At 44.5% G+C, this 14963-nt stretch overlaps 1 protein-coding gene across 8 annotated transcripts in view; it reads right to left on the minus strand.

Annotated features, from left to right (window-relative positions):
- The window catches only part of LOC124596500, a 75053-nt gene that overhangs the window by 53814 nt on the left and 6276 nt on the right, over nt 1-14963 (minus strand). Inside the window, exon 3 of one of the 8 annotated variants that reach the window (XM_047135659.1) lies at nt 8975-9143. The exons of the other annotated variants lie outside the window; for them this stretch is intronic. Coding sequence (XP_046991615.1) covers nt 8975-9143 — 169 coding nt within the window. The remainder of the gene's footprint in view (nt 1-8974; nt 9144-14963) is intronic. 8 annotated transcript variants of the gene reach the window in all.

Below are 14963 nucleotides of genomic sequence, written 5' to 3' on the forward strand. Positions count from 1 at the left end.
ACCACATAGTCATCAGTTTAGGGTGAAGAGACTTCTTGATTGCAAAATGCAGTCTCATTCTCCCAAATGCAACAATTCTGCTTATTGACGAACCATCCAAATGAAAGTGGGCTTCATTGCTAAACCAGACCATGCACATGCACACTAGTTCCCAGCATGCCCCGAAGCAAACCTTGCAGTTTAAACTTCCTAACGCAAACCATTCAAGGTTATGATGATTTTATTTCATATAGTTCCATAATTTTCTCTCTGTATGTTTAATATCCTCAGTTAGCCCTGTTTGGCACGGGTCCCACACACTTGAGAAATATTCTAGAAGTGGTCACGTGAGAGACTGCACTTCCCCAGTATTCTACCAATAAACTGAAGTCAACCACCTGCTTTACCCACAACTGAGTGTATGTGGTCACTCCATTTCATGTCCCTACAAAGTGTTACACCCAGGTATTTGTACAAGTTGTACGAGATTCCAACTGTGACTTATTGATATTATAGGGTACTATGTTTTTTCATTTTTTGAAGTATGCAATTTTACATTTCCGAACATTTAAAGCAAGTTGCCAATCTTTGCATCACATTGAAATGTTATCAAGAACTGACTTAATATTTATGCAGCTTCTTTTGGACAATATACCATTATAGATAACTGTATTTTCTGGAAAAAGTCTCAGGTTATAATTAACATTGTTTTCGAGGTCTTTAACATATAAAATGAACAGCAAGGGTCCCAATACACTCCCATGGATCACACCCAAGTTACTTCTTCACCTGATGATGACTTTTCAACCAACGTAACATGCTGTGTCCTCCCTACCAAAAAGGCCTCAACCCAATCATAAATTTCACTTGATACCCGATATGATCAAACTTTTGATAATAACCTTAGGTGTGATACTGCGTCAAATGCTTTTCAGAAATCAGTCCATCCTTGGCCAAACAATCTTTGAATAAAAACTAACTTGACTTTATAATCATAGCACCTAATCTATCACAAATCTCATTAATTCTGCAGTTGATTTGGTCAGTACTGCTCTCACTTACTGCTTATGACAATCCTGGAAGCAGGGTAGATTTTTCTGGAGGATCGCATTATATTTTTCCATTTATTTATAGTTTCTCCTTGACTATATCCTCAGAGGGGATTTTTCGCAAGTGATGAAAATGCCTTTGTAACTTTCATTTACTTCTTTTTCAAAATTCTCTCTTGAATTCATAATATTTTTAATATATTTATTGAGCTCGTGGGACCTAATTGCTGGACAGACTTCAGTTTCACAGGTTGGTATGATATTTTTCAACATGGAATTGCAAATTTCATGATATTCATTTCCAGCCACATTTTTTATACTATGACATCTGTCTCTTTTGTTCTCAAAATTTTTATTTGTCCATCTATACACAGTATTTATTCTGACTGAGTCTGCACTTTGTACCGATTCATGTGACACGAAATGCAAGGGGCTCATATTTATGTTCCTCTGCAAAAGGCATGTTACTTTGTCAGTTGATTGGTTTAAAGGGGGGAGGGGGGGGGGGGGGGGAGGGAGATACCAAATTGACAGGTCATTGGTCCCTTGTTCCTTTTTAAAACAATTCCACAAGAGAAAGAATAAAACAAATGACACAGCACAACGAACACTACAATGAACAAAATAGGACAAGAAAACCAGAGAGAGACACAAGAAACAGGTAGAAGGGATTAGAACAAGAGAGCCGATGACTATGGCTGGCTGACCACGAGAAAAAAAAAACACATTAAAACCTTTAGCCTAAAAGCACTAGGGTGGAGAACACAGAGAAACAAACAACAAGCACTAAAACTTAGATACAAGGATGAAGGATAAACCCCCCCCCCCCTCCCCCACGCATAAAACTAAATCAGTTGAGGAGTTATCTGCTATAATTAACGGTAATGAGTACAGAAACTGAAGATTTCATTGCAGGGCAGCGAAAGCCGGACAGTGCAACAGAATATGGGACACTATCAACTGGGCATCCAAATGACAACGAGGTGAGTCTTCACGGTGCAGGAGATAGCCGTGGGTCACTCAAGCATGGCTGATGCGGAGCCAGCAGAGAACCACAGAGTCCCTACAAGAGGCCCGCATGGAGGTCTTCCACACACTCGTATTCTCCTTAATGGCCTGTAGTTTGTTGTGCATACCAGGGTTATGCCCTACAGCTGCTGCTAGACCATTAATGGCCACTAAAAATAGTGAGACACTCAATACAGAGCCCTGCAGCACTCCATTCTCCTGGGTATGGAGGGAACTATGGGAGGCACCAACTTTGACACAGAAAGGAAATTTTGGATAAAAATAAGGAATGGCATCAGAGACCCTATTCATATAATGTGGCAATGATATGATGTTGCCAGGTCGCATCCTAAGCTTTTCGTAAATAAAAAAAGATGGTAACCAGGTGTTGGCGTCTGGTAAAGGCTGTTCAGATGACAGACTCAAGGGACACTAGATTATCAGTGGTAGAGCGACCACATAGAGCCAGTAGGCCACATGACTCCAGGAGCCAACAGAAACGCCAACATACCATACGTTCTAGCAGCTTACAAAGAACATTGGTGAGGCTGATGGGCCAATAGCTATCCACATCAAGTGGGTTTTTACTGGGTTTCGGCACAGGAACGATGATGCTCTCCTGCCACTGCGACGGGAATATGCCATCCCTCCGGATGCGGTTGAAGATGACAAGGATATGTCACTGGAAGTCCGACAAGAGATGTTTAATCATCTGACTATGGATCTGATCTTGCCCAGGAGGTGGGTCGGGGCAATGAGAAAGAGCGCTGAGAAGCTTCCACTCAGTAAATGGAGCGTTACACGATTCACTGTGATGTGTAGTGAAAAAGAGGAGTTTCCCTTCCATCAGCTGTTCGAAGGTACGAAAGGCAGGGGGTAATTTTCCGACACAGAGGCCTAAGCATAGTGGGCACCAAAGTGCTTGGCAAGTGCATTTTAGTCGGTAGATAACACTCCATTTATATGAATGCCAGGCACACCTGTGGGGGGTCTGGTACCCAAAAACATGCCTGATCTTCGTCCAACTTGGGAAAGTGATGTATGGCACCCAATGGTTGAGACGTACCTCTCCCAACCCTCCTGTTTCTGTCTTTTTATAAGCTGGGGAACGCAGGCACAGAGCCATTTAAAGCTATTAGGTGCTCCAGGAAAGGGTGCCGATTATGAGACTGTAGAGCCTGCCTACGCTCTTTAATGGCCTCAGCAATTTCCGGCGGCCACCAAGGTACTGTCTTTCACCGGGGCACCCTGAGGAACAAGAGATCGCATTTTCCACTGCAGAAACAATTGTCTTTGTGACTCATTCAACCACCACATCAATGATATCGTGCCGTGTGGGGGAGATTTAATGGTGATGGCAAATGTTACAGCTTCCCAGTCTACCTTGTTTATAGCCCATCTGGGTAAGCATCCATGGGCGTTATGCAGGAGGAGTGACAGGAAGATGGGGAAGTGGTCACCACCACTCAAGTCATTGTGGGCTCTTCAGTGGACTGATGGGAGATGTCCTGGTCTGCAAAGTAATAACTCAATGGCTGAGGAAGTACCGTGAGCCAAATTGAAATGTGTGGGGGGCCCCAGTATTCAGGAGTACTGCACAATCTGGAGGAAGATATACATTGTAGCCGGTTACTTCCTCTGTCGTTCTTATCCTGACAGGCAGAGGTCAAGTTGAGACAGTAAATTTTCGACATCTCTACCTCGGCCAGTAAGTATGGTACCATTCCACAAGGGGTTATGGGCATTACAATCTCCCAAAAGTAGGATAGGTTTAGGGAGCTTCTGAATCAGTGCAGCCAAAACGTTCAGGAGTACTGCACAATCTGGAGGAAGATATACATTGCACACGGATACTTCCTCTGTCGTCCTTATCCTGACAGCCACAGCTTGAAGAGGAGTTTGAAGGAGGCACGGGTTCACTACATATTGAGTTCAGGACATCAACACAAACTCCACCTGACACTATTATACTCACTACGGTTCTTGTAATATCCCCAATAGCCACGGAGGGCTGGGTTCTGCATTGTTGGAAACCAGAGGTCCTAGAGGGCAATGCAGAAAACAGGTTTAAAGCTTAACAGTTGCCATAGCTCAGCCAGGTGGTGGAAAAAACTGCCGCAATTCCACTGGAGGATGACATCATCGTGAGACTGGGAAGGCACGAAGCACGCAAGGAGGCAGTTTATGCCTCAGGGTCACCTGCTACCACCAATTGAGTATCAGTATCCATTCCTATGGCGGATGAAGCATCAGTGAGATTAAGGGATGCTAAAATCTCCACCTCATCCTCAGATGCTGAACCGGTAGGGAGTGGTGGTGTTGGTTTGCTTGCCCTCTCGCTTCTCTTTAGGGGCTCGCTGGGAGGACTTCTCTGAAATAGCTTCAGGCACGGAGGAAGACTGTCCGGCAGCTTAAGGCTCCTTCAGCCACTGGCGAGTGTCCACTGTGGCATTAGTGGAGACCTTTGAAGAGAGAGTCTCACGGGACTGCTGCTGCACAAGAGGAGCTAGAGGAAGCTGTCGCTCCTCCGGCTGGGGGGAGGGAATGTTCCTCGCGTTTGACGGAGTATTGCTCCGAAGTAGGTGCTTTGGGAGCAACAGAAGAATATTTGCCCCCTACCACGAAGGGGGCAGATGTATTCTGGCAGCACAGTGTATGTAATTACTATCATTTGTGGCGGTGATGTTGAAGTAGCTGGAGCATATGTGGACGTCAGCCGAATGAGGTGTAATCGTTAAAATTTACATTTAGCCTCTTGGTAAGTCAACTGGTCCAGTGTGCTGTACTCCACGATTTTCCACTCTTTTTGGAGTACTGTGCAGTCCGGTGAGCAGGGGCAGTGGTGGTCTCCACTGTTGATACAAGTGGGAGGAAGTGCACACGGAGTATGTGGATGCAGTGGACGTCCGCAGTCTAGACGTGTGGCATTGGAAATGGAGCAAGAAGACATGTGCCCAAATTTCCAACACTTAAAGCACCGCATAGGGGGAGGGACATATGGTTTTAACATCACAGCGGTAAACCACCACCTTGAAATTTTTAGGCAAAGTATCACCCTCAAAGGCCAAGATGAAGGCACCGGTCGTTGTCTTTGGGTCCCCTGTAAACGCATCGGATGAAATGAACATCCTGCCATCGGCGTGGAGCTCATCGTCAGACTGCATGAGGAGGTCGCGATGGAAAAAAATCCCCTGCACCGTGTCGAGTCTTTTATGGGGAGTGACAGAAACAGTAATATCACCCAGCTGGTCGCGAGCGAGTAAGGCCCAGGACCGGCCTGGGGATGCTGTCTGAATCAAGACTGCACCGTTTCTCATCTTGGACAGTGCTGTCACTTCCCCAAACTTATCCTCAAGATGTTCAACAAAAAATTGAGGCTTCGTACGTAAAAAGGAGTCCCCACTCATTCTGCTACAGACTAAATAGCGAGGCGAATATGGCACTCTTCTTTCTGCAGCCCTACATTCTTCCCACGGCGTGGCGAGGAAGGGAAGCGATTTACGATCATACCTGACAGCATTGTATTTGATATTTCCCTTCTCAGAGACTGCTGGCGCCGTTCGGTCACCAGCAAGTGATGACTTGCTCTGCTTCATTGCGGGTCATCTGCCCTGATGCCACCCACTCTGATCAGGTGCTTTCCCCAAAGGCACCACCCAGCCACAGCAGAGACCACTTGGCACGACGGTCATTGCTGGGAGTCCTGATGCCCCAAGAAGACGGGCATCTACGCCTCGGCATACACAGGGAGTTTACAGCTCGGGCATCAGCAATGCAATCCCTATGTTGTCATGGGGCTACCACCAAATGGGTACATGGCGGCCCCACCACAACAATCCCGAGGAGAGAGGTGGTGTCAGAACTGCTGGCTAGTACGCCCCTGCCCTGCCCTTTAGAGAGTTGTGCATGCATGACGACATGAGAGGCAGACTGGCCATTTTGGCAGAACGGGACCAAGCAATCCAGCCAGGTAGATTGGAGTGGGGTAGAGTCTACACACACAGTGCAAGCAGGGGAGATTTTTATGAATGGGGAAAATCGCAGGTTCCCACAAGATTTTATCTTATGCCCACTATTGCTTCTCGTGCTTGTTATCATTCTTCCACCTAAAATAAAATTAACAGAATTAATTCATTTTGCAGATGACACTACTGTTGTAGACATCCACACACATGAACACCAACAGAAATTTTGGCAAATCATTTTCTTCAGAATATTGTTGAGTGATTTCTTGCAAATGATCTCACCTTCAACAACAAAAAGGGACACAAAATATTCAGTTCTGCGCAACTAGTAAGTGTAACACCTGGGGAAGAAACAATAACTTGTGTTTTAGGGCTCCACATTGACGAGAATTTAAAATATGACGATGATAATCATCTTTGATGTTCCTTAAACATCTTAGTTCAGCCATATTTACATTTCAAATCACTGAAAATCTTAGGGAGATACAAATCAGTAAGTTTGCATATTTTCATGCGATATGTACATCTGCATCAAAACTCTGCAAATCACTGAAGTGCATGACAGGGATTATCTCCCATTTCAGCAGTTATTAGGGTTTCTTCCCATTCCATTCACTTGCTAAGCACAGGAAAAATGATTGATTGAGTACATCTATGTGTGCTGCAGTTAATATAATCTTCTCCTCACTACTACTTTCATCATTTAAAGTCGGTTGTTGAGACATTGGAAGTAGACTGTCGAAGATAAAATTAAACTTTTCTGAGAAAGCCTACTTCCAATGTCTCAGTTTCTTCGCCATCTCTGTGACACTCTCCCACACGCTATACAAACCTGACCTTTCATAATGTCCTCCTCCGTTTACATTCGATGTTCCTGTTAGCCCTTTGGTATGAGCACACACTCTTGAACAATATTCCAGAATGGATCACGTGAGTGATTTGTAAGCTTTGTAGACTTATGCAAATTTCCCAATATTCTACCAATACACTGGAGTCTATCACTTGCTTTACCCATGACAAAGCTATATGATCATTCCATTTCATATCCCTGCAAGTGTTATACCCAAGTATTTGTCCAAGCTGACCAATTCCAATTATGGTTCACTGATATTGTAGTCACAGGATACTCTTTTTTTGTTCTCTGAAGTGCACAATTTTACATTTCTCAACATTCAAAGCCAGTTGCCAATCTTTGCACTACTTTGAAATTCTATCAAGATCTGTTTGAATATTTCAGCTGCTTCTTTCAGCCGTATTTCACTATTGATGTCTGCCTGGTCTGCAAAATGCCTAAGATTAATTTTAATATTGTTTGTAAGGTCATTAATATACAGCACGAAATGCAGGTGTCCCAACACACTTGTCTGGTGCATACCTGGAATTACTTCTACATCTGACGATGACTCCCCACACCAAAACATGCTCAACCCAGTAACAAATTTCGTTTGATAACCCATGCCATTGTACTTTAGCCAATAAGCATAGATTTAGTATTGAGTCAAATGCGTTTCAGAATTCAAGAAACACTGTATCTACCTGACTGCCATAATCCACAACTATGCGGATGTAATGTGAGAAAAGTGCAAGTAGGGTATTACATTATTAATGTTTTTGGAATCCATGCTGGTTGGCTTGGTGGAGGCCGTTATGTTCAAGATACCATTTTATGTTTGAGATCAGAATATGTTCTAAGATTCTGCAAGAAAGGGGTTCCAGAATATTGGATGGTAATTTTAGAGATCACTTCTAGTACCCTTTTTATAAATGGGTGTGACATCTGCTTTTGTCAAACTACTGGGCATGTATTTTTGTTCAGGGGATCTACAATAGGTTATAATTAGAAGAATACAGTATAGAATCTAATAGGTATTACAATGTGTGCTGAGGCTGTTCAATTTTAACAATTACACCTGTTTCTCAACACTTATTTAACTTACCATTTCAGTGGTACAAGAATTAATTATGGGCAATTCTATTGTAAAGGAACAGTTAAACAGAGTTAAGCATTTCTACTTTTGCTTTGCTGCCCTCAGTTTCAGTTCCTATCTCATTTTCAAATTGCTGGAAACTAACTTTGGGCCATTGAGAGCCTTTACACAAGAATAGAATTTCTTTGGGTTTTGTCAAACATCATTTAATAATATTCTGCTATGATAGTCACTGAATGCTCTACACATTCTTCTCTTGACGGCAAAATGTGTTTCATTCACCATCTCTCTCTGTAGCCCTATGCTTTGTTTTATACCTGTCATGCAGTAGTCTGTTCCTGTAGATGTTTCTTTACAGTGCATGTAAACCAAGGAGAATGTGTCCCATAGCTAACTGTGCTACTGGGTACATAGCTATCCAGTGCACTATCAACTATTCTTGAGCCATAGTTATGCCATTTTTTCCCATCCTTTTCAATTTAGTCTATCCTAAGCTACAGATTTCAAGTTCCTCATTGACACTATCGCTTATCTCTCTAGTTGCTACAACTGCCTCAAGGTCACTGATAAACTTCAGAATGTGGACTTCCTCCAAGACGTCAGAGGTCTGTTTGTTGCCATCAGATCTAATAGATTTCCATCATGAGTAGGGTTCCTAGCTATCTGTTCTCAGTAGTTTTCAGAGAAGGCATTTAGTATTGCTTCACACGATGTCTTTTCACACCCACTACTAACAGATCTTTTACTTCCCCACTTGACTGCTTGGTAATTAGTCACCATCAATGATTACAGTATGACTGGGAACTTAGGTACAAGCAAAATGAACTTTTCTCTAAAATTTTTGGTTACATTAGGAGGTGCACCATCTGCATTTCCCATTAGCATGTCCTTTCAATGAACATTCAAATTTTCTTCAAAAATCTCACTGCTATCAATTTCAGTTTTCAACCAACTTTCTGCACCTAGTAATATGCGAGCTTCACTGTATTTCCAGAGCGTTTGTTTTTGCGGATTCATGACCTAACTCTTTATTGAAAAAACTTACACAACAGAAATGTCCCCTTCATTGTACTCCCCTCCACCTTGGACTGCTCCATGAGAATTTTGCACTGCCAGAAGCAGTGCTGCAAGTCTTTTCCTGTTATGTTGTCGAGGAGGCCCATCACATTTTCCTTCACTGTGTCCACGGACTCGAACCTGGTTCTTTTGAGTGCAGACTTCAGTTTTTGGAAGAGAAAGAAATTACATTATGCTATGTCAGGCGAATAAAATAGATGTTCCGTTACTGGATTGTTGTTTTTGTCAAAACCCTCTACACAGACAACGCATTATGAGCAGGCGTGTTGTCCTGACGAAGAATCCACAAGCGATTCTTCTACAGATCTGGTCTCCTCCTCTTCGCAAATGTTCATGGAGGGTCTCCAGAATAGTTACATCAGCTTGATTGACAGTCTGATCTTCAGGCACTCAATCAATGTAGATAACCCCTGAATTTTTAGTCTCAGGATCATATTGGAATATCCATGTTTCATCACACAATGTTTCTGAGTGTCAGCACAGCAGTCCACTCGATGTTGCTTTTGTTTGTTTGTGCGGATTCTTGGCACCACTAGCACAAACCTTTGTCATGCCCAGATCATCGTACAAAATATGTCTATCTGTTTTCTTATAGATGCAGGCAAGTTCTGAAATTGCTCGGAGTTCAGGCAGTAGTCTTCTCAAACAATTAGTATAAGATTTGGAGAAAAAGTTGTGTTTGGTGGTGACAGAAATGACATATTCACCAATAAAACACCGTAACTCCTACTGGAGAAAGCAAAGGAAACCGTCAATCAAGAATGCTTACAAGTGTGCAGTATGTAATAAATTAACACTGAACGTAGCTTATACACAGTCGAGTCACATTAATGTGGCCACTATCTACGTTCATCAGAATGCAGTAACCGTTCAGGGATGGAACGTGGTAGCTCTACCAGAGGAGAATGCATGAAGTGTGTCAGAGGGACACGAAGAACAGTGTCGTCTTCATCGCACTGAAGAAATGGAGCGATTTATCTGAGGTCCTAAAGGGCACAACCGTCGGCTTCCGGGCCGAGGGTGTAAGCATTTCTAAAACAGCTAGGTTTGTAGACTGTTCGTGTGCTGCCATGGTTAAGTATACCCGTGCACGGAAAAATGGCGCAAACCAAAACTGGTGCCAAAGCAACTGTGGCACACCACAGGCCACAGATGACAGGGATGAATGACGGTTACAGAGATGTGCAACTCCAGAGCTACCAATTGCCCAGATGAACTGAGGGGCTACCGACAGCATCTCCTCGACAAACGTCGCCGCATGCAGGCCTCCATAGCAGGTGCCCAGTTCGTGCACCCGTGCTGACTGCTGTTCGGTGGTGATGAAGGCTGGAATTTGTGTGCCAATATCACAACTGGACATTCACCGACTGGTGACAGGTGGCTTTTTCAGATAAACCACCATTTATGCTCCATCAGATTGAAAGCAAAAACCCTGCATACGCGGTCAGAAGATCCAAGCCAGAGGTGGGAGCATTATGGCATGGGGAATGTTTTCCTGGCATTCTCTGGCCGATCTCTTCTTTCTGAAAGCTACAATGGACCAACAAAAGTATGCATCTATCCTCGAAGACCACGTCCATCCTTATATATAGTTTTATATAAAAACAAAGATGAGGTGACTTACCGAACAAAAGCGCTGGCAGGTCGATAGACACACAAACAAACACAAACATACACACAAAATTCAAGCTTTCGCAACAAACTGTTGCCTCATCAGGAAAGAGGGAAGGAGAGGGGAAGACGAAAGGAAGTGTGTTTTAAGGGAGAGGGTAAGGAGTCATTCCAATCCCGGGAGCGGAAAGACTTACCTTAGGGGGAAAAAAGGACAGGTATACACTCGCACACACGCACATATCCATCCACACATACAGACACAAGCAGACAGCATGTCTGCTTGTGTCTGTCTGTCTGTCTGTCTGTATGTGTGGATGGATATGTGCGTGTGTGCTAGTGTATACCTGTCCTTTTTTCCCCCTAAGGTAAGTCTTTCCGCTCCCGGGATTGGAATGACTCCTTACCCTCTCCCTTAAAACACACTTCCTTTCGTCTTCCCCTCTCCTTCCCTCTTTCCTGATGAGGCAACAGTTTGTTGCGAAAGCTTGAATTTTGTGTGTATGTTTGTGTTTGTTTGTGTGTCTATCGACCTGCCAGCGCTTTTGTTCGGTAAGTCACCTCATCTTTGTTTTTATATATAATTTTTCCCACGTGGAATGTTTCCTTCCATTATATTTATATCCTTATATATAGTTTATTTTTTCTCATCAGAATGGCACTGAGTCAATGCAATGTGTCACCCAACTCTAAGTGTGTGTGCACAGTTTTATGAGCACCAGGGTGAGTTTACTGTATTCTACCGCCCACAGAACTCCCCAGCTTTAAATGCATTCTAGACACTGTGGAACCACCTCGATCGGGCTATTTGCACCATGGATCCTCAACTGACAAATCTAGTGCAGGCAGCCGTGGCAACAATGTTGGCACGATTCCACATTCCTGTCAGTACCTTCCAGAATCTCAGTGCCACTCTTATCTTACAACTCGCAAAACAGTGCTGCGGTGGTGTAATGGTCAGCATTTCGGTCTAGTAAGCGAGTAGTGCTCTGCACTGCAAAAAGTGGTTACTAAGGTGATCACATTAATGTGACTGGACAATGTAAATCTAGAGATTTTATAACAAATACAAAGTTTTTAGGGACAAATACCAGTTGTCAGTTAACAGGATTCTGTCACATTTTGATGCGTGATCACAGTTTCCTGCTTTACGAGACAATTGTATGTCAGGAGTCAACCAACTGGCAGGATGCCAGTTCAGTTTTTCAGGTTGACAAAGGTAAGTAAATTAAGACACATATGGACATGTGGAACACAGTCGAATGCTTACGGGCCTCGAGTCATTTTCCAAACAGACTGGAGTTAATACACAGACTATGGAGGCAAGTTCGTGGTCCAGAAGTCACCAATGGTTGTCTTAGTGTATGCAGTGCTGAAGATCAAAGCTATTTTTTATATGATAAGTTACCTCAAGTACGTTGTATGTAATCAAAGAACATTGTACAATAGGGAGCAACTGAATGAGGCAGTACAGCTGTTGTGACACTTACCTCATACACAGGAAATGGAGTCTGTTGTGTCCGGCCATCTCGATTTATGCTTTACATGGTTTTCTAAAATAACTTTTTGGAATTCTGAGTTAGATCCTCCGTAAAGGCTGTGGCTGAGTACCTGTCCTATCCCCAGGGTATATTTATGTATTCTGTGTGTACGAATATTTTTAGATATCAACGGTCAGTCCTACCCGGAACAGGTGAATCGACAAAACTACACACCGAAGAAGAGTCTAGTGTATGAAACCTGACGAAAGAAAACTCCAAGGTCCACCGTAGGTCAACAGAGCCTACAGAAAAGGATAAGGAAGCAGGTAAGAGAGCAAAGGAAGAAAGGCTGGCAAGGTGCCCCATCCGGGAGCAGCCAGAGGCCCTCAAGGGCAGAAAGTGTGACAGGGGCCTTAACTTTTGCCAATTACTGGAGGCACCCCACCCAACATTACACAGAAAAGACTTGTGACACAGATAGGGCGAGAGAAGCACAGGAAAACAGAAGAACAACACCGAGCCAAACAGAAGAGTCAAGAAGGGAGAAGAGAAAAAGAAGGGTAGAGCACAGCCTGGGGCAGACAACCAGGCTTGGACAGCCGTTGTCCGGTTGGGGGAAAGGAGATGACAGGGCATCCTGTCAACCTCTTGACGAGCCAATGAGGCTAAGGTGCCCTCCCTTAGAGAGAGTGATAAAAAACCCCTTCACGAATAATCCATAAAACTGGGACAATGGCTGAGGCATCATCTGCTAACACTGGGGTTAGCCAGTCAGGAAGATTAAGAGTCCGCTGCAGAGTGGCTAGGTTAGGACAGTCTGGCAAAATTGTGACCACTGTCAGATGGGTACCACAATGACAATGGGGCAGATCGTTGCGACGGAGGAGATGTCCACAGTCAGTTGAGTATGGCCAACGCAGTGCTGGCAAGAGACAACAGAGCCCTTGCGAGAGGTCCATACAGTAGTTTGTTCGACGAAGTCAGTGTATGCCATTCCGTATTCCAAATCCGTAGAACCTGACAGCATAATACCAACTGAACGTCCAGTTCAGGAATAATGATCCCGAGAAGAGGCTTGTCGGTAGCCAATCTGGCTAGCCTGTCAGCGATTTCATTCCCCAGGATCCTAAAGTGATCTGGGGTCCGGGCAAAGACCACCGACCATTCTTTCGTTCAAGGGCAAAAAGGAAATTCTGGATACTGAGAAATGAAGGATGGTGAAGGTTACGACTGGTCAAGAGCTTGTAAACCATTCAAGGAGTCACTAAAGATGAGGAAGTGACTCGCCAGCGTAAGAACAGATATGCTCAAGAATACGAGATGGCCACTAACTCTGCAGTGAAACACTACAGTCATATGGTAAGGAGTGGAATTCGTTACATCCTGCACGAACGTAAGCAAAGCCAGTGTGAGCGGCAACCATCGAGCTATCAGTATAGACAATGTATGAACCTCAAAACACACCAAAAATGGAAAAGAACTGGTGGCAGAGGGCCTCAGTCAGGGCCGAGTCTTTTGGATGTTATGACAGGTCAAGACAAAGCTGTGCATGGGATGCATGACGGAGGGGAACATCAGTGGGCCTGGAGAAAAAATGGTAGAAGGGTAAGCTGGAATTCAGCAAAAAAAAAAAGGGGAACAGATGTAGGTTCATACTGATTTCAGGACATACGCAAACTCCACCTGACACACTATTATAGTCACTACAGTTCTCGTAATATCCCCTATAGCTGTGTAGGGCAGCGGTCTGCATTTCCAGGAACCAGGTTTTCTGAAGGGCAATGCAGAAAGCAGGTGTAAAGCTTAACAGTTGCCATAGTGCAACCAGGAGGTGGGATGAACCACCGCAATTCCACTGGAGGATGACGTCATCGTGAGACTGGCAAGGCATGGAATATTCAATTAGGAAGTTATGCCTCAGGGTCACCTGCTGTCACCGACTTATTGCCTGAGCAGTCTATATCATTGTGTCTGAGGGTTCGGCGAGATCTATGTCCTGAGCGGATGCCAGAATCTCTACCTCATCTGCAGATGCAGAGCTTGTAGGTAGCAGTGCTGTGGGTGCCACCACAATTCCCTTGGTCTTCGGGATCTTCTTTTTGGATTTCTCTCACTGCTCCTTGGGTTTCCTTGGCTGGGAGGACTTCACTGATACAGTCTCCGGGACTGAGGATGAGCGTGAAGCCCTACGACCAGCTCCTTTTGGGCTCTTCAGCCACTGGCAGGTGTCATCTTTCCCGCTAGCAGAAACCTGGGAAAGGTGTGACCCAATGACCCCTTCCTAGCGAGAGGAGCTGAAGAAGACTTACACTTCTCCGGCGGAGAAGTGGGGATTGGTATCCCTGATGGTTGGGGGGAGGGGGGTTGCTACAGAAGTAGATGGTGTAGGAGCAACACATGACAGTGGTAGACCATCACCTTGACCTTCTCAGGTAGTGTATCACCCTCGAAGGCCAAGATGGAGGCACCGGTGGCAACCCGTTTATCTCTCGGTGCCCAGTGGACACGCCAAACGAAATGTACACCTCACCACTCTTAATTGGCGCACAGCTCATCATCAGACTGCAAAAGAAGGCCCCTGTGAAATATGATACCCTGGGCCATATTTAAGCTCTTATGGGGCGTGATGTTTATGTACACATGCTCCAGCTTGTCAGAAGCGAGTAACGACCATGACTAGGCAGAGGATGCTGTTTTGATCAAGACTGACCTAGATCGCATTTTAGACAATCCCTCCACCTACCCAAACTTGTCCTCTAAATGCTCAACAAAAAACTGAGGCTTCTTCGTCATGAAAGATTCCCCATCAGCGCTCGAACATACAAGGTACCGGGGCGAATAAGAGCCGCCGCCATCATTAGCATG

This window comes from Schistocerca americana, chromosome 2 (genome assembly GCF_021461395.2).
Source record: "Schistocerca americana isolate TAMUIC-IGC-003095 chromosome 2, iqSchAmer2.1, whole genome shotgun sequence".
NCBI classification, from domain to species: Eukaryota; Metazoa; Arthropoda; class Insecta; order Orthoptera; family Acrididae; genus Schistocerca; species Schistocerca americana.